This window comes from Rhinatrema bivittatum, chromosome 4, assembly GCF_901001135.1.
Source record: "Rhinatrema bivittatum chromosome 4, aRhiBiv1.1, whole genome shotgun sequence".
NCBI classification, from domain to species: domain Eukaryota; kingdom Metazoa; phylum Chordata; class Amphibia; order Gymnophiona; family Rhinatrematidae; genus Rhinatrema; species Rhinatrema bivittatum.
In genome coordinates, this window is record NC_042618.1 from 106,022,991 (window position 1) to 106,049,246 (window position 26,256).

Consider the following 26,256-nt stretch of genomic DNA (forward strand, 5'->3'; position numbering starts at 1 on the left):
TGGGCGAGCGACATTTTCAGTAGTGTGTTGCCATTCGGCCTGGCCTCGGCCCCATGCGTCTTCACCAAGTGCCTGGCTGTGGTGGGTGTGTACCTCTGCAGAGTGGGGGTACATGTGTTCCCCTACCTGGATGATTGGAGGAAGTGGTGCGGTTGCTATGCTTGACCGTTCGGGTGTTTAGAGTCCCTGGGGTTTATTATCAACTACTTGAAATCCCATCTTGACCCATCGCCTCAGCTGGACTTCATTGGCGGCAGATTGGACACTGCTCAGGCTCGAGCGCATCTTCTCTGAGATCGTGCACTCACGTTGGCATCTCTGGCAGGAATGGTCCATCAGAGCCAGCTGACTTCAGCGCATCACATGCTGCGACTGTTAGGGCACATGACCGCGACCATCCATGTTACCCCCTTAGCTCGCTTGCACATGCGCAGAGCTCGGTGGACCTTGCAGTGCCAGTGGCAGCAGGCCACCCAGGACCTCTACGCCTGCATCCGCATTACTTGCCTCTCCGGAACTCCTTGTCTTGGTGGGAGAGTCTGATCAACTTGGAGCAGGGGGTGCCCTTTCAAGGTCCCCCTGTCCAGATTGTGTTAACTCCAGATGCGCCCAGTTTGGGGTGGGTTGCCCATGTTGAAGGGCTCAGCACCCAGGACTTGTGGTCCGCCCAGGAGGCACAATACCAGATCAGCTTCCTGGAGCTTTGTGCGATCTGGTATGCACTCTGGGTGTTCAGAGATTGGCTGGTCTTCAAAGTGATTCTGATACAGCCGACAGCCAAGTGGTATTGCGGTACATCAACAAGCAGGGTGGTACGGGATCGTTCCTCCTGTGCCAAGAAGACATTCAGATCTGGTGTTGGGCTCTGTCGCTGAGTATGGAGCTCTGAGCCATGTACCTGGCCGGGACAGAGAATGTGGTGGCGGACAGGCTTAGTCATGCCTTCCAGTCTCACGAGTGGTCCCTGAAACAAGAGGTGGTAGATCGAATCTTCCGTCGCTGGGGAACCCCAGACGTGGATCTGTTCACATCCCTCTGCAACAGGAAGGTGGATCAGTTCTGCTCTCTGTACAAGGTGGACGGCAAACCAGCTTCAGATGCCTTTGCCTGCCACTGGGGCAATGCTGTATCCTCCATTTCCCCTAGTGCTTGAAGACTCTTCTGAAGCTTCGACAGGACAGGGGAATTATGATCCTTATAGCTCTGCACTGGCCGAGGCAGATCTGGTTCCCGCTCTTGCAGGATCTCTCCATCCAGGAACTAAACAGTCTGAAGACCTTCCCAGAACTCATCACGTAGGATTGGGAAACACTGCGTCATCACAACTTCCAGGCCCTGTCTCTGATGGCCTGGATGTTGAGAGGTTGATCTTGCAGCTCCGTGACCTCTCCGATGATGTGTCTTGAGTCCTGGTGGCTTCCAGGAAACTTTCCACTAAGAAGGCTTATGGCCTGAAGTGGAAGAGTTTTTCCACCTGGTGTGAGCACTGTGGCCTGGATCCATTCTCCTGCTCTGCACCAAAGCTGCTTGAATTCCTCCTGTACCTTTAGGACACTGACTTAAAGACCAACTCCGTTCAGGTATTCCTGAGTGCGATCGATGCCTATCACCAGGGTGTGGATTGTTTGCTCATTTCTGTGCAACCCATTGTGGGCCACTTTATGCGGGGCTTGCTACAGCTTGAAGCCACCTCTGAGGCCCCCCCACTGTCTCCTGGGACCTCAATGTGGTGTTGGCTCACCTCATGAAAGATCCTTTTAAGACACTGTGTTCTTGTGACCTGGAAGGTTATCTTTTTGGTTGCAGTCACGTTGGTGCCCAGAGTCAGTGAACTTCAGGTCTTAATGATGTATCCACCCTACACGAAATTCTTCCATAATAGGATGGTTTTGCGCACGCACCCTAAGTTCCAACCTGAGGTGGTGACGGATTTCCATCTTAACCAGTCAACCTCATTCGCACAAGGGCAAAATGGGCCTTACACAGTCTGGATTGCAAGAGAGCCTTAGCCTTCTATTTGGAGTGAACAGCAGGCCATAGGCAGTCTATGCAACTCTTTGTCTCTTTTGACAGGAATAGATTCGGAGTTGCGGTACCTTGTCCAACTGGCTGGCAGATTGCATTTCTTTCTGCTATACTCAGGTGGGACTGCAGCTTGGGGACCATGTCAAGGCTCATTCTGTCAGAGCCATGGCAACGTCAGTGGCCCCCCTTGAGTGGTCCCCGTGGATGAGATCTGCAAGGCTGAGACGAGTTCTCTCCATACTTTTGCCTCTCACTACTGTCTGGACAGGAGTGGATGACATGATAGTAACTTGCACCAGTCTGTCCTGAAATCATCAGCTCAGCGTGCTGTGGTGATCACAGAAGAGAACAGAATGTTAGGAACTAATCAGAGAAAGTTCTTTTTCATTCAACGCACAATTAAACTCTGGAATTTGTTGCCAGAGGATGTGGTTAATGCAGTTGGTATAGCTTTGTTTAAAAAAAAAAAAAAAAAAAGGATTGGATAAGTTCTTGGAGGAGAAGTCCATTACTTGCTATTAATTAAGTTGACTTAGAAAATAGCCACTACTATTACTAGCAACAGTAACATGGAATAAACTTAGTGTTTGGGTACTTGCCAGGTTCTTATGACCTGGATTGGCCATTATTGGAAACAGGATGCTGACTCAGTATGGCATGTTCTTATGGAATGGCAAATAAAACGAGGCTGCCATAATGCCTCTGTACCGCTCCAAGATGAGGCCACACCTTGAATACTGTGTGCAATTCTGATCACTGCATCTCAAAAAGGATATAGCTGCAATGTAGAAAGTGCCGAGAAGGGCAACCAAAATAAGGAGCATGGAACAGCTACCCTATGAGGAAAGGCTAAAGAAGTTAAGGCTGTTCAGTTTGGAGATGAGATGATGAGGGGGGATATGATAGAAGTCTACAAAATCATGAAAGGATTTGAACAAGTTATTGTAAATAGATTATTTACTCTCTCAGATAATAGAAGGACCAGAGGGGCAGTCCATGAAGTTAGCAAGTAGCTCATTTAAAACAAATTGAAGAAAATTATTTTTCACTCAGCGCATAGTTAGGCTTTGGAATTCATTGTCAGAGGATGTGGTTACAGCAGTTAGTGTAACTGGGCTGAAAAAAGGTTTGGATAAGTTCCTAGAGGAAAAATTCATAAACTGCTATTATGGTAATTAATAACCAATAGTAGCTTGTGATTTATGTAATGTTTGGGTTCTTGTCAGGTACTTATGACTTGGATTTGCCACCGTTGGAAACAGGATCCTTGGTCTGATAGAATATGGCATATCTTATGTTCTTATGAATCTTTCAGCTGTAAAACTCAACCGTTTCTGCTTAGGCCCCTTTTTTTGGGTTCAGGCTGTCTCCCTCTGGTACCAACAGCATCTGTGTTGTGCTGTTGGCACCTGGTTAGGTGCCTGTTGGTCTTTTTTGTTTGGGAGCAGCCTGTAGTATATAAACATTTTTAAATAAATGTGAGGACTAGCATCCTGCTTTTCCTAGGAGAAAGCAGAGTTGCTTACCTGTAACAGATGTTCTCCTAGGACAGCAGGATGTTAGTCCTCACAAAACTGCCCACCACCTTGCGGGGTTGGGCTTCCTTATGTTTATTTTATTATTTCGTTAACTCTGTTAAGAGACTGGAGACATGGCATGGACACGTGGATAGTGGCATGCTGGTCATGCTGAGTATGCCAAAGTTTGACATAGGTTTTCCATGCTGGTTCTATGTGATGATGCGTGAGGACTAACATCTTGCTGTCCTAGAAGAACACCTGTTGCAGGTAAGCAACTCTGCTTTCTTGTATCCTGCACTTCCTCCAGAAAGGCATGGATATGGGTTTGGCCTTCAATTCTGTAAAGGCAGAGATGGTTGCCATCTCTTGCTATGGAGGGCATCTGCGTGGCGTTTAGGAATTGGCTTATCCCTAATGTTGCTAGTTTCCCTGAGGTGTTAAGGGTTCTCCTTGGCAGCCATTTGCTCCACTAGATGATTTTTGAAATTAAAGCATTTTCTTACCTTGATCCTTTTCTAGTGACTTCCTCGAGTGCGATCATTTTTCAGCCAGTGCCGCCTTCTCTGCCAAAGGTCAATTCCTGCCTTTATATCGATTAGGAAGTTTTCCTCCTGGCCTTTTATCAGGAGGATGAAGGAATGAGTTCTGATTTTTCCGATGTTTGGATGTCCGCCAATTGCTCATTCATTAGTTGGAAATAACTAATGACTTCCACAAGCCTGATAGGTTAATTGTCTTATTCGTAAAGGAGAAGCTGCTTTCAAGGCCACTCCGGTTTGCTGGATTAAGGAGGCAATTGTCTCTGCCTATCTTGTTGGTGGCAGGGGGTCTCCTGAGGAACTCTAAGTGCACTTTACATGAGCACAGTCTTCCTCTTCAGCAAAGGTACATGCAGTCACTCCTGTGGGTATTTGCAAGACTGCCACTTGGTCTTCCCTGCATACTGTTAAGCATTACAGCTTGGAAGTTTTGGCTGAGAAGGACATGATCTTCAGGACTGGTGTTCTCAAGGCAGCCCTTGCTTCTTCCCACCTGGATTGGTAGAGCTTTGGTACTTCCCACATGTATGGCCTGGACTGGTATAGCAGGACGCCATGGAAGGAGAAATGTTCCTTTCCTGTTAATTTCCTTTCCATTAGTCCTGGTCCACCAGTCCTGAGCCCACCTAGGAAGCAGGGCCTGTTTCATTGGGGTCACATTGCAACGAGTCTTCCATGTGCTATCTGGGTGTGTTTGGTTGTTCATCTGTTATCCTTGCTGTTGCGTGCAGTGTTCCTTTCGATTTAGGGGGCGCATGGAGACCAAGAGGATTTGCTTTTCCATCTTTTAAAGATGTTGCGTCTGATTCTGGAGATTTGACAGTTGTATACTGGAATTTTCCTGAGCTGCATCACCTCTAATTACTGGCAATCATGTCATGCTAGGAAAACAGTGTTCTCTGCCTCCATCTGCTGGTAGGGGGAAAACAACCCACATGTATTGCTTGGACTGGTGTCGCAAGATAATGGAAAGGAAATTAACAAATAAGGAAAATGTCTATTTCTAAATCCAGCTACTAGGTGTCACTATTTATTTATTTAAAAGTTGTTTTTTTTTATATACCGCACCAAGGGGTAGTAATCTATCCGTCTAGGTGGTTTACAAAATAAAACATACACATTATCATTCACTTACATCATTTAAAATATATATACAATTACAATGACTTAGTAACAGTTATTTAGTAACAGGTGGGTTTGACAGTTTATTGCGATATGTTGTAAGCACAGGTAAATAAGTTTTCAATGCTTTTTTGAATTCGTTACGATTTACTGTTAGACGGATACTGTTAGACGGATACTGTTAGACGGAATCGAGTTCCATAATATGGGACCTGCTACTGAGAGAGCTCGTTTTCTTGTTAGTGCCAGGCTTACAGATTTTATTGATGGAATTTCTAAAATGCATTTATTCATAGATCGTAACTGTCTGTTGGGTTTATAAATTTTCAATAGAGAACATAACCAGATTGAATTGGGATTGTGTAGTAAGTTGTGAATCATTGATAAAATTTTATATGATATGCGGAACGGTATTGGGAGCCAATGCAACTGGTACAGAATTGGTGTGATGTGATCTCTTCTTGATACATTATATAACATTCGTGCAGTTGCATTTTGCACAAGCTGCAGCGGTTGAAGTGTAGAAGATGGTAAGCCAAGATATAGAGAGTTACAGTAATCTAACGGAGTAAGAATCAGTGCTTGAGTTACAAGACTAAAGTCGTTTGGAAGTAATAGCGGTTTACGTTTCTTCAATATGTGAATTTAAAAAAATGATTATTTTACTATTTCTGAGATGTTCTTGGTTAAAGATAATCTTGAGTCTATGATCATTCCTAAGTTTTTTGCGTGGAATTTAATGGGAATATGTTGTTTTTCGAATAAGAAGGATTGAGGAGGTTGATGAATTGACTTTGGAACTGTAGATAGATACACTAGTTCTGTTTTAGATGTATTTAGTTTTAATCTATTATGCGACAACCAAGTTTTTATTGAGGATAAGTGAAGTTGTAATAGAGAAAATGTTTTAGACCAGGTTATCAGTAAATGGAACTGTAAATTGTATGTCATCTGCGTATATTTTGAAATTTAGATTTAAACCAGCAAGAAGACGGCATAGTGGTAAGAGATATATATTGAACAGCAGAGCGGAAAGGGCTGAGCCTTGTGGAGCTCCTGTTTTTGTTGTATACCAGTTGGATTTAAACTTGCCCATTGTAATTCTTTGGGGGCGCTTTGAGATAAAAGAAGATAACCATTGATGAACTGATCCATTAATGCCAATTTGATGTAAAGTAGAAAGAAGAATGTTATGATTGAGGGTATTGCACAATTACTGCCTCTCTCAACCTCCAGAGCTGTGAACACTGCCTTAATAGCATCCCCAGCTCCAACCCAGGGAGCAGAAGACCTGAGCTTATGTTCTGTACCAGTCTTATGTTCAGCTTCAGTGACTTTCTGGGCCTGCAATGCCCTTCATCATGCTTTCTCAAAACTGCTCTGATTCTGCTTGGGCTGCATAATTGTTCTTTTATTTGAAAAGTTGCATTTGGTGATACGTTTTAAAAGAAATATAGTATAACTTTTTGTTTAATTAGTGCTTTGATTTACGTTTTTGGTTCTCCTTCCCAACCTAGGAAAGAAGAAATCCCACCCAAATCCCAACCAGTTTCTTTACCAGAGGAACTAAACAGAGTACGGTTATCCCGGCATAAGTTGGAACGTTGGTGTCATATGCCCTTCTTTGCTAAAACTGTTGCAGGTTGTTTTGTGAGGATAGGTATTGGAAACCACAACAGCAAACCAGTGTACAGGGTAAGTGTTCTTTCCAGCAGTGGCAGCAGCAGCAGCTTTTTGCAAGTTGTGTGGCTTTATAGAGAGCCTTTCTTGCTGATAGCTGATGCAATGCTATGCAAACTCTGTTCTTTCATGTTTGGCTATCTATATTTCCAGGAAAACAAGTGAGAGGTGGTAAACATACACAATTATATTCAGCTCCACTGACTTGTCAAAAAATTAGGATAATTGGTAGTACATCATGTTCCATGCACCAAATATATGCCTATATCAGTTATAAAGTGCAGGATTACAAAGTGTTCCCATCAAAAATAAATTCATAATCTCTCCTTCTAAATCATTCACAAATCTACTAAACAGTTAAAAAAAAAATGTATGCACCAAAGTCACTTATCTTTAAATGTGACATGACTGATATATATAATTTCCTCTGCACTCAGGCAGGCCAATCCATACAAGTAGGTTAAGGACCTCTACCAGCAGATAGAGACTGAGTAAAACTGACTCACTGATGTCAGACACATTGCCCTGCCCCGACATCAGCCCTCCAGTATTTTCCATTTCTAGCAGATGGTAGACATGCAAGGGGATTGCTTATAGTATAAAAAAAAAAGAAGAGAGAGGAGAAGAGAGAGGAGAAGAGAGAATGGGTGATACCCATTTTGGTTCATCCCTCATTTGAGCATTTTAAGTCTGGGAGCCAGACAGGGGTAGACTTAAAAAAAAAAAAAAAAAAGTTTGCAGATGAGGGAGTGAGTTGGGCCATTCCCTCAGGAGGAGTGTGGGGCAGAAGACAACACAGCGGATAAGTCTCCTTTCCCCCCTTGTTCCTGATAAGAGACATCTCTGGCAGAAGGGTCAGAGTGTGTCCATGTTGGACCTGTGGGACCCAGTTGGAATCTTTCTTTTCCTGGGTGGAACTTTTCTGCAGGGGCGCCCAGCAAAAGAGAAGCAACCTACTAAGAGAGGTTAGCATGCTTGGGGCTCCCATTTGTGAGCCACTGCAGGCAAGTGCTGCAGGGGAGGGTAATCCTGGTGATATTCCAGGCAATGTGGATCATGATACCTCAGATGACTCAGATAGGGATTTGAATTCCACCTGATTTGAACCACACTGGACTCTGCTCCAGTTTTTTCACAAAGATTAGTTGTCTGATTCAGACCCTGAAGATGTGTGGTGTGAACAGAGGTGATGCTGCAGGCTTGTAAAAGAAAGATCTCATATTGGTCACCTAATGCAAGGCATCCTGTTTCTTTCCCCTTCTGGATCCAATTTAAGAGTTGATTGTCCTTGAATGGAGCGCCCTAGAGGCAAATTTTAAAGGGGGGGGGGGGGTGCGCTTTAGCGGGTTTGAACCCCTTGGGTCCCAAGGCAAAGGATCAGTTGCGATTTCTGAAGGTGGATGCCTTGGTATGCACTGTTTGCCAAATGAAACCACCATTCTGATGGATGGAGAGGCAGCGCTAAAAGATGCTCAGGATAGGATTGAAGCTATTCTTAAGCAAGCCTTTGAGGCCTTGGCACTGCAGTTGCAGATTGCTTCTTGCTGCTGCATGGTGGCTCGGGTTGGCTTGCGTCTCTCTCAGGAGATGCAAGGAGCTGGGTCTGAGGCAGATCGGTGATGGAACTGGTTGCCACATTCTTAGCCAATACGGTCTGTGACGTCGTGTGGATGGGTGATAGAGGGGTGGCTTCCATGATAGTGGCTAGACACCAGTTGTGGCTTCGAAAATGTTTGGCAGACACTATTTCCAAGTCCAATCTCACAAGGTTATCTTTTAAGGGTTCCCTCTTCTTTGGCAGTGAATTGGGGGAAAAATGGCGAATAGCTGGGGGGAATCCAAGGTTCCTCGTTTACCGGAGGACAAGAAGGCAGCACCGCATCCTTTTGAGGTGAAGGGCTGCTTCAGGGATTCCCATTGGTTTTTGTCCTTACAGGGGAGCATCTGCTCAAAGATCTTGTCCTTATGGAAGATTTCAGTCCTTTCGGCCTAGAAAGCCTTGTAAGGATATGGGTTCCGGGACTGGAGCATCTTGATTTCACAATGAAGGTGTGTGGGCTTGCCTACTGGTGCAGGAGATAGGCGGTAGTCTGTCTCTCCTTTATCAGAGATGGGTCCAGATTACGACGGTCCAGTGGTTCCTGGACATGGTGCGAGATGGCTATGCTCTGGAATTTCACCAAATTCCTCTGGATGCCTTTATGGTCTCTCCATGCAACTCTCTATCAAAGAGACTAGCAGTGGAGACTACTTTAAGGAAGCTGTTTGATTTGAAGGCCATAATTCCTGTTCTCAGATCGAAGGAAAATAGAAGGTGCTATTATATTTATTTTGTCATTCCCAAGAAAGAGGAGGGGTCTTTTTGACTCATCTTGGATCTTAAAGGTATTAATCGATATTTGTGTGTGATTCATTTCCAAATGGGAACTCTACGTTCCATAATAATGTCAGTGCATGCAGGGGAATTTCTCACAACTCTCTATGATGGAGGCATATTTACATATTCCCGTTTGCAAAAACATAGTTTCCTACACTTGGCCATTCTGAGACATTGTCATCAATTTCAAGCTCTTCTCTTAGGGTTGTGCCCCGGACCTTCACCAAGGTCAGGGTGGTGGTAGCAGCAGCTCTGCGAAAGGAGGGCATTCTAGTCCATCTGTATCTGGATGACTGGTTTATTGAGGACAAAATTACAGAAGAGAGCTGCTTGGCTTCTCGCAAGGTGATCTCCTTGCTAAAGGAACTAGGCTGGGTGGTGAACTTGGCCAAGAGCAGTTTACAGCTGACTTAAATGCTAGAATATCTTAAGAACATAAGAAATTGCTATGCTGCCGAGCGATTCGATACAGAGCAGGGTAGAGTGTTTCTGCCAGAGGATCACATTCAGAAGTTAATTTCTCAGGTTCAGGCCCTGAGGAGGATGATTCACCTGATGGTGAGGTCTTATCTGCATGTCTTGAGGTCACTGGCAGCCACGTTGGGATGTTGTCCTCCGGGTGTGTACACACATGCAATCCCCTTAGCGCACATTGTGCTCTTGGTGGAGTCCGCAGTCACAGGAGTACATGGCGAGACTCCGCTTACCATGGAGGTGAGCATCCAGTTGCAGTGGTGGTTACAAGTGGATCACCTCAGGTATGGGGTTTCCTTGGAGACACCATATTGGTTGGTGGTCATGACAGATGCAAGCCTTCTGGGATGTGAGCTTACTGTCAAGAGTTGATGACGCAAGGCCACTGGAATGCTGATGAGTGGCAGTGGACTATCAATCTGTTAGAGCCGCATGCACTTCGTCTGGCATGCTTCGGGATCATGAAGCGACTGGAATCTTGAGCATTAAGAATAAAGTCGTACAATGCCATGATGGCCTACATCAATCATCAAGACAGACCCAGAAGCCAACAGGTGTCAGTGCAGGTAAATGCGTTCATGGTGAGGGCAGAGTGACATTTCCAGAGAATATCCACCTCCTACATTGCCGGGAAGGACAATGTAACGGCTATCTTCCTCAGCAGGCAAGACTCAGACCTAGGAGAATGGGAGTTAGCAGATGAAGCTTTTCAACTCATAGTAACGCACTGGGGTCATCCGTATCTGGATTTGCTGGCGACCTCCGGTAACGCAAAGGTACTGCGGTTCTTCAGTCGCAGAAGGGGATCCAAGGACGCTAGGCATTGATGCTCTCGTTCAGGTCTGGCCATGGAGCAGGCTATTGTAAGCCTTCCCGCCTTAGTCGATGATAGACAGGGTCATTCTAAAGATTGCAAGTCAGACTGAAACTGTACTTCTGATGGCTTTGGATTGGCCCCGGAGGCTGTGGTATGCTGTTTTCAGAGACTTTTGGTGGACAGTCTTCTCAGACTGCCAATCAGAGGCCCATTCTACACCACGATCTGGGTCAGTTTTGTCTTATGGTTTGGTCCTTGAGAGAGCTCGGTTGCTGAAGCATGGTTATTCTTCTGTGATGATTTCCACTTTGCTCTGGGCAGGAAATTTTCTTCATCTCTGCTTTGGAGAGTGTTCAAGAACTGGTATGAGGAGCGAGGTTCTCATCCTCTGATCCTGGAATTTCTACAGGAAGGCTTGTTTATAGAATTGGCTCATAATACTCTAAATGTGCAGATAACAGCTCTCCCTTGTTAAGGAGGTTGATTTCAATGGGGGAGCATTGTCTTCCCATCCAGATGTGTTCAGGTTTTTGAAGGAAGTTTAAGCATCTGTGTCGTCCCTTATGTCTGCCAGTGTCTCTTTGGGACCTTAATCTGGTCTTGAGTTTTTTGGTGGGTCCCTCTTATCAGCCATTTCGTGGTCTTTTTTTTTTTTTTTTTACGGCTACTCATTTTCAGGCCGATACAGTAAGGACGCGTAAGAGAGTGCGGCAGTGCCGGGTGCACCCTCGTTTGCCCCGCGCACAGTTTGGATCACATACTGCTCGATACAGTATTCAAATGAGACGCAAATGCAAGCCGGGTCCAAAGCGCGTCCATGAAGCGGTAGGCGTGCGCAATCCATCTTTCTGTATAGAGCAGTATACAGCGCCTATACAGTATCCTGGGTGCGCTGGTACCTGTCATTTCAAATGTCATTTCAAATGTCATTCCACCGGGAAAGTGGATGGTTCTCCTACAGACCCCGCTGCCTTGAGTGCCGGCGGCAGCAAGCCCCAGCAGCCAGCGATCGGCGGCAGGGAGCCCAACAAAGCACCTGTGCGCGCAACTCCGATTTTCCTCCTCCTTTGGACGGGCAAGAGAGAGACGAAATTTCATGGGCAAACTTTCCCCCAGCCCTTGCTCACCTGCCCTGGCCGCGGCCACGCAAGCCCCCAGCAGCAGCAGCAGAAGGGCGTCCATGGGTGCCGGTCTCCCATGCGGGCGCGCTGACAGCTCCGGAGCAGCCCCAGTCCTCTCTCCCCTGCCTCCCGGGGGCAGCCAGCGGCGAGAGCGGCTTCAGCAGCCCGAGGTGGATCGGGCGCTCTCTATGCGAGGCGGCTCCTAGCAGCCCCCGCCGGCGAAAGTGCATGAACGCACGCCTGTACGCCCAATTTGGGCGCTCAAGGCAGCAGGTGCATGAACGCGCGCCGTGACCTCGGATGTCCAGCCGGGCGCTCAGGTCACGGTGTGCGTTCATGCGCCTGCTGCCTTGAGCGCCCAAATTGGGCGTACAGGCTCATGGACCTGCTGGAAGCCGCCTCGCATGGGGAGTGCCGATCTGCCCAGGGCTGCTGAAGCCGCTTTCGCCGCCGGCTGCCCCCGGGAGGCAGGGGAGCCGCGGTGCGTGCCTTGGGAGAAGGGGAGAGATAACTGGGGCTGCTCCAGAGCTGTCAGCGCGCCGTATCTCCGAACTTCAAGCATTATCCTGTCGAACCGGTCCTCAGGTTCACCCCAGGCACCATTCAGCTGCGTACGGTACCATCCTTCCTCCCGAAAGTGGTTCCCCAGTTCCATATGAGCCAGACCATATCCTTACCATCACCAGATGAACACAGGGATTTGGAAGACTTATGCCTCCTTCGCCACTTGAATGTTTGCAGAATCCTAGTCCAGTAGCTGAAGAGATTGGAATCCTTGAGCAAAACTGATCACCTGTTCGTTCTTCACAGTGGGAAGAAACAAGGGGAAGTGGCATCGCGGGCGACCATAAGCCCGCTGGATCAAAGAAGTAATTAATGCAGCCTACAGGAAAACTACCTCTACAGGTCAAGGTGCATTCTACAAGGGCCCATGCAGTCTCCTGGGCTGAAACCAGGCTGCTTTCGCCAGCCGAGATCTGTTGGGCGGCGACATGGTCCTCCCTACACACCTTCTCCAGGTTCTACCGTCTGGATGTCCAGGCCAAGGAGGATACAGCCTTTGCAAGGGCAGCACTAAGTGGGCCACGGGCAGCCTCCCACCTGTTAGGGGAGTAGCTTTTGTACATCTCATTTGTTCTGAGTTCATCTGGCTACACACTAGGAAATGGAGAAATTACTTACCTGATAATTTCGTTTTCCTTAGTGTAGACAGATGGACTCAGCATCCCGCCAGTGGCTGCTCCAGAAATAGAGAACCTCGGATATCAAATCTCGAGACTATACGGGTAAGCCACGGCCTACCTCTGTTAAGACACCCGCAGTTACCTAGGTGTCGGCGTTTATTGTTTCAGTGCATTGCGATCTCCAATGCCAAAAAGGTCTTATATATATAATCAGTTGAACCAGTTCAAGGTTAATCAAGTATACTCAAGTGTAATCAAGTTTTAAGCGACATATATCCACACTGGCTTTTCGAAGAGAACACTGAAGAGCTAAGCACGGGTATATGTAGGCTGACGTCAGCTTTGAAATCTGACTCTGTCTCCCATCTGCTATCAGGAAAATGAAATTATCATGTAAGTAATTTCTCCATTACCTGATAATTTCCTTTTCCTTAAACCAGACAGATAAATTCAGCTTTTCACTCTTGGCTGCCGAATGATTGTGCTATGGTCCTCCTGCGTGGTTACATGTTGTAGGGGTTACTGGTAAATGTTAATCCAGTCCCTAGAATAGTGTTAATACATTCTTCTTCTGAGCTCGGTGTTTCCTGACAGCTGAGTGCTGAAATGGTTATTTGTTAATATGTTTTTGCTAGTGTGTCCACAGTTGGCTTTTGAAGAAGAATACTGGCAGGCTGATCTCACTGCAGGAGTAGGATGTCAGTTTGCTCCATCTTCATCTGGTGATAGAGGTGCACAACCCACTGATCCTAAATTCATCTGTCTGGTTTAAGGAAATGGAAATTTTCAGATAAGTTGTAATTTCTCAATATGTATTTATTACCTCAGTCCTTTAAGTGGAAGTACACTATTAAGACAAATGAACACCAGAAAGTAGGGAGCTACCTCCAAAATACAAAAAACCCCCAAAAACCCACTAAAACTAAATTACATTTTTAAATCCTGTTAATCTTCATTTCAGAAAAGCAAACTCTGTATCCTGTGTTTATTCTATTCAGCTTTGACCTGAGTAGTTATTCCCAGTAAATTTTGCAGAGCACTTTAGAACATCTAATCTTCATTTTCTTGGAGACTTAAACCTGTACTTTGAAGGCAGCGTATTTATTGCACATTGCATGAGGATTTCCAATTTTCAATGTGCTTTTGTCACTGGCTATAGAAATCAATTTTTTTTTTGTTTTACATTGTCAGCCTTGCTGCTGTTTAAGTACTGTGAATAATACACAGTAACTAAATGTCATGCATCTCATACTCCACTGATCATCTCTTCACTCCTGCCTGATTTTTTTTTTCATTATTCAGGTGGCTGAAATCACAGGTGTGGTAGAGACTGGCAAAGTCTATCAGCTGGGGGGTACCAGGACAAATAAAGGGCTACAGTTACGGTAAGTGGATTGTGGTACCTCATTACCATATACAGATTTGAGAGGCCAGGTAGTCTTTTAGAGTTCGATATGCTCTAGTGTGTGTTAATTCCATTGACTGGATGGAAGACTTGCTTGGTTGCTAAGCATGAGATGATAGAAACAGGCTAGCTTGTTGGTTTGATAACGGAGAATGGATATTAAGTGCCAGGGGGGGATACCAAGCAAAACTTTGGTAACACAGTTGGCCTCTGTCTTAAAGTGCTACCTGCATTATTGTTACTAATTTTGCATGCTGCAGATGCCACAGCTTATTTTCTCTATTCACTTGATGATGGGACAGGTGTATAGTACATGAAGGCAAAAGAGTGGGTGGAACATCAGTGTCTTTTTTTTGTTTGGTTTATTTTTTTGGTTTTTTTGTTTGCTGAATATTGAATACTTTGTTTTTAATAGCTTGTAACACAGCCTTAAAAGGTTTGTGCCTGTTCTATTGCTACTGGAGAGGGGGCAGGGGAATTAACTGGATTGGCTAAGAGTATAATTTAAGGCAGATCTTCCATTAAGCTGTTTTTTCTATCTTTCTTGATTTTCTATTATATCCTTTGATATCTTCATTTTCCCTTTTTTGTAATATTTGGGGACTGTAGGTTGAGATTTCATGTTTGTTTCTTCATTAGTTTTATCTTTCTGTGTTATTCCTTTGAAGTCTCAATATTTCTGTAGCAAGGTAATCTTGTGAAAATATTTGAAAATATAAGTAAAGAGTTAAAAATAAATAAAAATGGGCTCTGTGTGTCAAATTTTATTTATCATACTTTCTAATATGGATTTCCACACAGCCATGGCAGTGACCAACGAGTGTTTCGCCTCGAGTTTGTCTCAAACCAGGAGTTCACAGAGAGTGAATTCATGAAATGGAAGGAAGCGGTGAGTAAGTAAGGGGGAATCTAACCATGGGTGTGTGTGTGGGGGGTGGGGGGGGGAGTGGGAGCACCAGTTACTTGGTTGTATATGGGGTGAGAAACTGACCTACAAAATTTCCAAATACTCAATTGAGTACCATTTTTAATGTTTTTATTTATTTTTTATCAGTTGTTATCCACAATCAATGCATATTTCCTGTTTAGTACAATCAATATTGCCTCTATTTCAAGTTTTTCTCTATGATTGATAGCAATCGATAAAAGCATTCTCTTTGACTATGGCATGATCTGAAAAGGGGTTTAGGGGTGAGAATAATCAAATAGAGTAAATGGAGTTAATGCTTCTCACTTCTCACTTGCTGAGTACTTTCACATGGTGACTCTGTTCCATAATATCTGGACTAAATATCAGCCAGGCGACGACAACTACTGAAGTATGATAGGAAGCAAACAGAAAAAAAATCTTACTGGCTGCACATCACCCAGGATAAAAAGCTGCCCGCCATTAGTCTAAGCACCAACACTAATGAAGATGGTAGGGGTAGTACTGAATCTTCAGATTAAGATAAAACCCCTGGTGCAGCTATAGGCCATGGTTTAGTTTTTCATGGACCCACTGCAGCAGCCGACAAACCATAGAAGCTAATGGAAAATTGAGGATTATCTACTATTAAGTGGACTTTTGAAGATAAAAAGATGTACTGCTGTATTTATACCAGAGCCCCATATTTAAAATGATCTGGAAAGAAATATGACGAGTAAGATAATCAAATTTGCAGATGACACAAAATTGTTCAGAGTAGTTAAATCACAAGCAGATTGTGATAAATTGCAGGAAGACCTTGTGAGACTGGAAAATTGGGCATCCAAATGGCAGATGAAATTTAATGTGGATAAGTGCAAGGTGATGCATATAGCGAAAAATAACCCATGCTATAATTACACAATGTTGGGTTCCATATTAGGTGCTACAACCCAAGAAAGAGATCTAGGTGTCATAGTGGATAACACATTGAAATCGTCGGTACAGTGTGCTGCGGCAGTCAAAAAAGCAAACAGAATGTTGGGAATTATTAGAAAGGGAATGGTGAATAAAACGGAAAATGTCATAATGCCTCTGTATCGCTCCATGGTGAGACCGCACCTTGAATATTGTGTACAATTCTGGTCGCCGCATCTCAAAAAAGATATAATTGCAATGGAGAAGGTACAGAGAAGGGTTACCAAAATAAGGGGAATGGAACAACTCCCCTATGAGGAAAGACTAAAGAGGTTAGGACTTTTCAGCTTGGAGAAGAGACGACTGAGGGGGGATATGATAGAGGTGTTTAAAATCATGAGAGGTCTAGAACGGGTAGATGTGAATCGGTTATTTACTCTTTCGGATACTAGAAAGACTAGGGGGCACTCCATGAAGTTAGCGTGGGGCACATTTAAAACTAATCGGAGAAAGTTCTTTTTTACTCAACGCACAATTAAACTCTGGAATTTGTTGCCAGAGGATGTGGTTAGTGCAGTTAGTATAGCTGTGTTTAAAAAAGGATTGGATAAGTTCTTGGAGGAGAAGTCCATTACCTGCTATTAAGTTCACTTAGAGAATAGCCACTGCCATTAGCAATGGTTACATGGAATAGACTTAGTTTTTGAGTACTTGCCAGGTTCTTATGGCCTGGATTGGCCACTGTTAGAAACAGGATGCTGGGCTTGATGGACCCTTGGTCTGACCCAGTATGGCATTTTCTTATGTTCATATGTCCTCATCGCCTCAGGAGAAGGTCCGAGGAGAACATCGTGAAAAGTGACACCGGCATTGGAAGGCTCAGTCTGCTGATCCCGGCAAACCCTCGGCATTGGCGTCGACAGAGCCACCGACAAATAAATCCCGTCCATAGAAGACCCCATCCTCCTCTTTGACCGGGTCACCGAGGCATTCCCCACCTTCATCGGTGCAGGGAGTCGCGACTCCACTTTTACTGGTGGACCCTGCGGCTACGCCTCAATTGCCTCCTACTCCGGAGCCGGGGTTACATGCCCCAGGCTTCTGTGAGTCTTTACCAAGTGCCTCATGGTGGTCGCAGCCTTCCTCAGGAGTCAGGGTGTCCATGTCTACCCTTATCTCAACGATTGGTTGATAAGGGCTCCAACTCAATAAGCCGCATTGGCGTCCTTGCGTATCACTCTCCATACCCTGATCTCCCTAGGTCTTCTAATCAACTATCCCAAATCCAAGATAGTTCCATCCCAAACTCTATCCTTTATAGGGGCTGACCTAAACACTATACAGGCGAAAGCCTTCCTCCCTCAGGATCAGGCTTTCACTCTGGCCTCTCTGGCGCATCATCTACAGACTCGAGTATCCTCAACTACTCGTCACTTCCTCATACTGCTGGGTCACATGGCGTCCGCGGTGCATGTCACTCCGATGGCCCGCCTAGCCATGAGCGTAATGCAGTGGAACCTAAAATCTCAGTGGGTTCAAGCTTGTCAACCAATGTCCAGCTTTGTTCACGTTGCCACACAGCTCCGTTCACGTTGCCACACAGCTCCACCTGTCACTCGCCTGGTGAATACAACACTCCAATCTACTTCAAGGCCTTCCATTTCAGGCTCCAGAACCTCAAATTACCTTGACAACAGATGTCTCCAACCTAGGGTGGGGTGCTCATATCGGCGACCTACAGACTCTGGGAACCTGGTCTCCAGAGGAAGCCAAACATCAGATAAATTTCCTGGTGCTTCAGGCGATCAGATATGCCCTCAAGGTTTTTCAGGATTGCCTTTCGAACAAAGCCATCCTGATTCAAACCAACAATTAGGTGACAATGTGGTACATCAAGCAAGGGGGAACGGGCTCTTACCTCCTGTGTTAGGAAACTGCACAGATATGGGCGTGGACCCTTTCTCACTCAGTGTACCTCACAGCCACCTACTTGCCGGGCGTGAACAATGTGTTGGTGGACAAGTTGAGTTGCAAGTTTCATCCGCACGAATGGTCTCTCAACCCCATGGTAGCGGACACAATATTCCAACGTTGGGGTTATCCTCACATAGACCTCTTTGTGTCAGTCCACAACCGCAAAGTAGAAAACTTCTGCTCTCTAACTCGCAGCCACCACTCGCAACCGAGGGACGCTTTCGCCCTCTTGTGGGCCAGTGGTCTCCTCTACGCGTTCCCTCCTCTTCCACTCATATTGAAGACTCTCATGAAGTTACGGAGGGACAAGGGCGTAATGATTCTGATAGCCCCTCACTGGCCACGCCAGGTGTGGTTCCCAATCCTCCAGGACCTATCAGTACACCAGCACATTCCTCTGGGGAAGGATCCACTTCTGATAACTCAGAACGATGGATATCTGCGCCACCCCAACCTCCAGTTCCTATCTCTGACTGTCTGGATGTTGAAAGGTTAATACCTTTCAGAGTCGATGTCCCGAGTCCTGGTAGCTTCATGAAAGCCTTCCATGAGAAGGTCTTATCGTTCTAAATGGAAGAGGTTTACAGTCTGGTGCACTTCCAGGTCCATAGACCCCTTCACTTGTTCCACAGCAAAGTTTCTGGACTATCTCTGGCACCTGTCAGTCAGGCCTGAAAAATTCCTCCATCAGGGTGCATGTCAGCGCGGAAGCCGCGTTTCATAAGGGCATGGGGAATGTCGCTATTTCAACATAACCCTTAGTAAAATGCTTCATGAGAGGCTTGCTCCACTTAAAACCTCCACTGCGCCCTCTGGTCCCTGCTTGGGACCTTAATGTGGTTTTGGGGTGGCTCATGATACCTCCGTTTGAGCCTCTCCACTCTTGTGATCTCCGCTATCTCACCTGGAAAGTAGTTTTTCTTCTCGCTATTACCTCCACTCACAGAGTTAGTGAGTTGCAGGCTTTGGTTACCTACCCGCCTTACACTAAAATTCTACATGACAGGGTAGTGCTCTGCACTCACCCTAAGTTTTTACCAAAGGTAGTATCGGAATTTCATATTAATCAATCCATCGTCCTACCTACCTTTTTCCCCAGGCCCCATTCAAACCCAGGAGAACAGGCTCTGCATTCCTTGGACTGCAAACGTGCCCTAGCCTTCTATCTAGACCGCACGTCGGCCCACAGGAAATCTACTCAATTGTTTCTTTCAACACCATCAAATTGGGAAATCCTGTGGGAAAGCAGACCCTCTCCTCCTGGTTAGCGGACTGTATTTCTTTTTGCTACCAGCAAGCAGGCATGCCACTGCAAGATGGTGTGAAAGTACACTCTGTCAGGGCCAAGGCGACATCAGTAGCGCACCGCCGTTCGGTGCCGCTTGCTAATATTTGTCTAGCTGCTACCTGGAGTTCTCTCCATACCTTCACAGCCCATTATTGCTTAGATAAGGCTGGCAGACAAGATTTCATCTTCGACCAATCTGTTCTACGCAACTTATTTTCAGTTTAACTACCCAACATCCTTCCACCAACCTGTTCAGGGTTTCAGGATGCCCTCCTTACCAAATTTTCCACCCCTGTTGTTGTGCCTGTTGCAAGTCTTTCGGGTGCATTTGGTGCATTGCTCGGGCATCCTCAGCTCTATACTCACCCATATGTGAGGACTACCATCCTGCTTGTCCTGTGAGAAAGCAGAGTTGCTTACCTGTAACAGGTGTTCTCACAGGACAGCAGGATGTTAGTCCTCACGAAACCCGCCCGCCACCCCGCAGAGTTGGGTTTGCTTACGTTTTCTTATTTTATTTTTCGCATGTACTTTTGACTGACAAGACTGAAGGGGGACCCCTGCTGGATGCAGGGTTGGTGCCATGCTGGGCATGCCCAGTAGGTGCCAGTCAAAGTTCTAGAAACTTTGACAAAAGTGTTCCGTGATTGGGCTCTATCCTGTGATGTCACCCATATGTGAGGACTAACATTCTGCTGTCCTGTGAGAACACCTGTTACAGGTAAGCAACTCTGCTTTCCTCCAGCCTCCTCTGTTTCAGCTTTAAGGGAAAAAAAAGTGGAGAGCCTTTTGAAGTGGCTGCTCCTGTGCAAGGCCTTTCAGTCAGACCTCAGGTGAGTGACTAGCCTAATCATTTCTCCCTGCTCCGCAAGATAAGTTGTGCTGCACAGTGGATCATTTGGGCAGTATTTAGCTTGTGGTAGCTTCAGGAAGAGAGAAGGTCTTATGAAAAAAGTGGAATGCAACTTCCACTGCAGAATGTGTGACTGCAGGAGGGGACAGCTTCTGCTGCGGGGTCATTATGTGTTGTGTGTGTCCATGCTAGGGGAGTGTTCCCAGCCCATTGTTGCATCCAGTGCTTCACTGCCAGTAGGGAAAAATTCCTTGGGAGATCTGCAGACAGGGTAGGCTGTTGAGGATGCCTCCATTATGCCGTTTTTGACAGAAGCATCGGCCAATTTGGGGCAGCTTCCTGCGGATTTGCCAGCTCCGTAGCAGCAATGTTTAGAAGGCGGTTTTAGGGAACCTCTTGTTCTGGCCTCTGTGGAGAGGCTTCATAAAAGTTACATTGGGCCAGCTTAGTAGTGATGGGGATTTCTCACCTGAAATTTTTAGTTTTTTTACTTCAGACATTCTGTGCTATACAAGGTCTGAGGGAAAGTGTGTCATCTTCTGGATCCACTACCTGCAGATTGGGGATTTAGTTCCAGAGAAACAGCAGATTCACCTTCTCCTGTTTCATAGGAGTTTCAGAGGGCTCCTGAGGGTCAAACAGACTTCTTGAGCTGTGTTTCAGTAGAGGAAGGGGAAATCTCTTTGGTTAGAGAGTATGACGCTGATTTGTTTTTATTCGCAGGGATTATGTTGTGTCTTTGACCAGGTGGTTTCTGGTCTCAGACAGTAACATGGAATAGACTTAGTTTTTGGGTACTTGCCAGGTTCTTAAGGCCTGGATTGGCCACTGTTGGAAACAGGATGCTGGGCTTGATGGACCCTTGATCTGACTCAGTATGGTATGTTCTTATGATAGCAGATCCTAAAGTTGAGGAGCCTCTGGCTTGGGAATCCATTATTACGGTGTCCACAAGTCCTTCACAGCATTCCTGCTCTGTTCTAAGGTGAAAGAAAATGTTGCTGGCTAAATGGGAGGCCACTGAGAACGGTCTCAAAGGGGTGAAGAACCTCCTTAAATTGTACCCTCTCACTCCAGATGCTGTGCAGCACTTATTTCAGGTGACGTGGAAACATGCTTTGGTCACAGCAGTCACTAGAAGGACTATAATTCCTGTCAAAGATAGCCTTTCTTTCAAGGATTCTCAGGGTTGGAGGATAGTGCTTCTGTTGAAACATCTGTTTACTACCAAGGCTATGGCAGTCAGATCTCCCTTTAGTGGTTTTGTGTTTAATGCACTCTTGTACTGGATTCAGCACTTACCTGAGAGCAGAGAGGAACGTCATCGGGCGTCGCTGAGAGGATTTAAAACCCTCTCTCCTCCCGGCAGCGCTCTCTTTCGCCGGCAGACCTCGGGGGACCTGGTGGATCGGGCCTGCGCGGTCGGCGCTGCAAGCCCGTCGGGGTAAGGCCTCTCGATCGCACCCTTCCCCCCAACGGGCTCCAGGCCGACCACGAGGCTTCTCCCTCCGGCCCTCCGCTCCTCTGGCCACACTTACCTTCGCCTCCCTGCAGCCCACGACAACATACAGCGCAGCGGTGACGTCATCGGGCGTCGCCGAGAGGATTTAAAACCCTCTCTCCTCCCGGCGTCGCGTGCCGAAGGAGCGCGACAAAGGGGCCCGCCCCTTTGTGCGCCCCTTCGTGCAGCCCCTGAAGCCCGAAGCCAGGCCATATTCCTTTTAACCTTCCACTTTTCTTACGCGGTCACTATTTTCCCTGCACCGCGAACCTGCGCTCCACCCTCGGCTAGGGTCGGCCCTCCCCGCACGGTCGGCGTCGGCCCTTCAGGGCCAGGGGAGGTGGACACCTAAATAGACTCTCGCGAGGACGGTGGACGGAAACGAAGGAGAAAAGAAAATAACTGACTGGAAGGGAACTGGTAAGCCCGCCCCGGAAACCCCGACGTCTCCCTCGGCTCCCCCAGAGCCCTTTAAAACGGTAGAGACGGCCCTAGGCGTCGCACAACTCCAAACAAAGCACCCACCTGTTTTGTCAACCGGCAGCTCAGTCCTACCTCCAGACGTAGCCACCCACCATCATTCATTCAACCACTCCACTTGCATTCTGCATCGCTCCTTTCTCCTAGCTGAGCTACACCTAGCAGAATCTTTCAACGGACTCACCCCACAGCCAGCACTCATCGGACTCAACGGACTCACAGACCAGCACCCTTCGGACTCACAGACCAGCACCCTTCGGACTCACAGACCAGCACCCTTCGGACTCACAGACCAGCACCCTTCGGACTCACAGACCAGCACTCAACAGACCTCCAACTCTAACCACACTCAATCACATCAGACAGACAAACAAACGAACTCTCATCAACTACCCCTAATAACCCTTATACAAAAAAAAAAAATAAATTTTTTTTTCTAGCTCGCTCATCCAAGCACCAACAACCTTAGCTAAGAACATCACTATACAGGAGTACCAAAAAACCAATATCTTCAACTCTCCCTCACAATTCCTTCATTTCCTACATCACCTGCGGAGACAATATGCTAACCTACCCCATCCCCGTCATCCATCATCACTACTCTCACAACTTGAGACTGCTACAACGTCCCTTAAGCCACACTAAGAGATCACTCATCCCCATCATGATTTCACCTCTCACCCAGCTATTAGGACTCACTTTATTTTCTCTGACACTCTTCAACGCCCAATCCCTCACTAAGAAAACCCACATCCTCAATGACTACCTACTTGATTCCAAACCAGACATCTGTGCCATCACAGAAACCTGGTTAAAAAGCTCTGACACTCCCCTGATAAACCAACTACCGATACACCTCTACGACTTCTTCTCAATCCCAAGACTCAAAAAAAAAAGAGGAGGGCTTCTACTAGCCGCCAAGAAAGAATTCTATCTCACACAGCAACCAGTCAAGACCCCCACAAAAAAACTGGAATTAGGTCTGTTCAAGTCAAAACATATCCAAATTCTTTTGGTTTATGCTCCACCAGGTATACTCGACACCGAAGCCTCCCTTCTCATAGAAACTATCGCCAAATACATCAACACAGATTCTCCGGCTATGATATTGGGGGATTTCAATCTTCATGTTGATGCCTCACCTCTCTCTCCTAATGTTGAATCCTTACTCTCAACTCTCAGAGCCATGGGTTTTGAACAAATCATCAATAAACCAACCCACAAAGCAGGACACACGCTCGATCTCATATTCATTAATTCTAACCTGTCTTACTATAACTCTCCAGACTGCACCCCTGTACCTTGGTCGGACCACTCCCTGATATCAACTACTCCACCAAAGTAAATCCTATTGAATCTCAACCTCAATCTACCATCCACTTCCGGAAAGCATGTCCCTCCGACACTCTTAGCGAACTTCTAACTAAAGATCTTCCTAATATGGATATCTCCAACCCCAACGCGGCCCTTCTCTCTTGGAGCAACATCACGGAATCAATAGCCAACAAACTCTGTCCTAAAATGACGAAAACCATCAATTGGTCACAAAAAAAGAAACAACCTTGGTTCTCCCCAGAACTTAAACTGATGAAGCTAGACCTCAGACACAAAGAAGGCTTATGGCGTAATAACCCCAACACCACAACTCTGACTGATTACAAACGTACCCTCCATTTCTACAAGATCTCTATTCTACAGACAAAAAAAAAAATTCTATGCAAGCAGAATCCACGATATACAATACGATGCCAGGGCCCTGTTTTCCTTCGTATCCCAACTCACAAAACCTTCTGCCCCTACTATCCCAGATGAACAGGCTCAATCAAAAGCCAATGAACTAGCACGCTTCTTCCAAGATAAAATCACAAACACACTGGCACTTCTTCCCACTAACCCAATGACCCCAGCTCTAGACTCCAATCCCACCCATCGTTCCAGAGCCACCTTCGACTCCTTCGAACCTACAACCACCTTGGAGATAGAATCAACCCTTAATAAAATGAAACCATCCAGCCATCCGACGGACCACATCCCTACTAAACTTTTGCTCCTCATCCCCAACACCATCTCTAGAGCACTGACTAACTTCATAAACTGTTCCCTAACTCAAGGAAACTACCCAGATGAGCTAAAAACTGCATCTCTCAAACCCCTCTTGAAGAAACACAACTTGGATACAAAAGAACTCTCCAATTACAGACCTATATCCAACCTTCCGTTTCTAGCAAAGCTCACAGAGAAAATTGTGAACACACAACTCTCTGACTACCTTGAGGAACATAAAATACTATACCCCTCACAGTACGGTTTCCGGAAATCCTCCAGCACAGAAACCCTCCTCATCTCCCTATCAGATCACATCCTTCTGGGTCTTGACAAAGGGCTTTCATACCTACTGGTCCTCCTAGATATCTCAGCGGCTTTCGATACGGTAAACCATGCCATTCTTCTAAACCGTTTATCTGACATTGGAATTGCTGGACTCGCCCTCAGATGGTTCAACTCTTTCCTCAAAAATAGAAGCTACAAGGTTAGAGTCAACAACAGAGAATCACCAACTTATAAAGCAACACTAGGCGTCCCACAAGGCTCTTCTCTATCCCCGACCCTCTTCAATATCTACTTACTGCCCCTCTGCCATCTGCTCACAAACCTAAAACTAACACATTACCTCTATGCAGATGATGTGCAGATATTGATCTCCATAAAAGATTCTCTGCCAAAAACCCTTGACTACTGGGAAAATTGCCTGAAGTCCATAAAAAGCCTCCTCTCTAGCCTGAACCTGGTTCTAAACGCATCCAAGACGGAAATCCTTCTTATCTCATCTTTATCTTATCTAATTTATTCAGTTATGCTTACTATCGCTCCGGCTATCCTAGCCCTCCATGTTCAAACTTCCTTGTTATATGTAACTTTCGTCTCTTGTTAAATGGTTTGACTATGTTATACCCCCTTGTTACATGTAAACCAATCTGATATGAAATTCTTTCATGAAGGTCGGTATATAAAAATGTTAAATAAATAAATAAATCTCCCCTGAACACTCGACCAACACCGACATTACAGCTCTGGACCCACAGATCTCTCAAACTAGAGATTTAGGAATTATACTAGACAATCATCTGAATCTAAAGAAATCAATTAATAATATCACCAAGGACTGTTTCTATAAGCTTCAAGTTTTAAAAAGAATCAAACCCCTTTTCCACTTTCAGGACTTTAGAACCATCCTTCAATCCACGTTATTTTCGAAAACAGACTACTGCAATGCCTTACTCCTGGGGCTCCCCATTTCAGCCACAAAACCTATACAAATGCTCCAGAACGCAGCAGCCAGAATCCTAACCAATACCAACCGCCGTGCTCACATTACCCCCATCCTTCGAAACCTACATTGGCTGCCAATAAAATATAGAATTCTATATAAAGCTCTCACTATAATCCACAAATCTATCCACCAACAGCTCACACTAGACCTTCAGAACCCTCTCAAACACCGCTCGTCCGAAAGACCCATCAGAGAAGCTTATAAAGGAACCCTTCAAGTCCCACCTTCAAAATACACCCGTCTAAAAACCACCAAAGAACGTTCCTTCTCCACAGCAGGCCCTGTCCTCTGGAACAGACTTCAGACTGACCTAAGACTGGAACCTTGCCTTCATACCTTTTGAAGACAACTGAAGACGTGGCTTTTCCTCCAAGCCTTCCCCTAGTCAAAATGACACTTCAGACTCAGCCTAAGGAATGAGATAATTACTAATCTCATAACCCGTTGTATATTATTTATTTGTTGCTAATTCTGCTCTACCTTTCTTCCTGGCTACTTTAGCCCCCAAGTTCAATGCCCTTGTTTTATGTAACTTTGCTTGTTTCAGCCTTCTTGTTTGGTTACACTTGTTTATCCCCTAAGTTCCATGTAAACCGGCCTGATGTGAATTCTATTCGTGAAGTCCGGTATAGAAATATATATTAAATAAATAAAATAAATAAATAAATTAGAATAGAATCTGCAGCAGCCTTTTTTTAGCAGATGCTGTCTATGATCTTCTTTGAATTTGCTCTAGGTCC

General features: G+C 45.8%; 1 protein-coding gene across 1 annotated transcript in view; it reads left to right on the forward strand.

Moving 5' to 3' along the window:
• The window catches only part of RTF1 (RTF1 homolog, Paf1/RNA polymerase II complex component), a 209,203-nt gene that overhangs the window by 76,989 nt on the left and 105,958 nt on the right, over window positions 1-26,256 (forward strand). Inside the window, exons 8-10 of the mRNA XM_029598616.1 lie at window positions 6,724-6,901; window positions 14,162-14,244; window positions 15,066-15,153. Coding sequence (XP_029454476.1) covers window positions 6,724-6,901; window positions 14,162-14,244; window positions 15,066-15,153 — 349 coding nt within the window. The remainder of the gene's footprint in view (window positions 1-6,723; window positions 6,902-14,161; window positions 14,245-15,065; window positions 15,154-26,256) is intronic.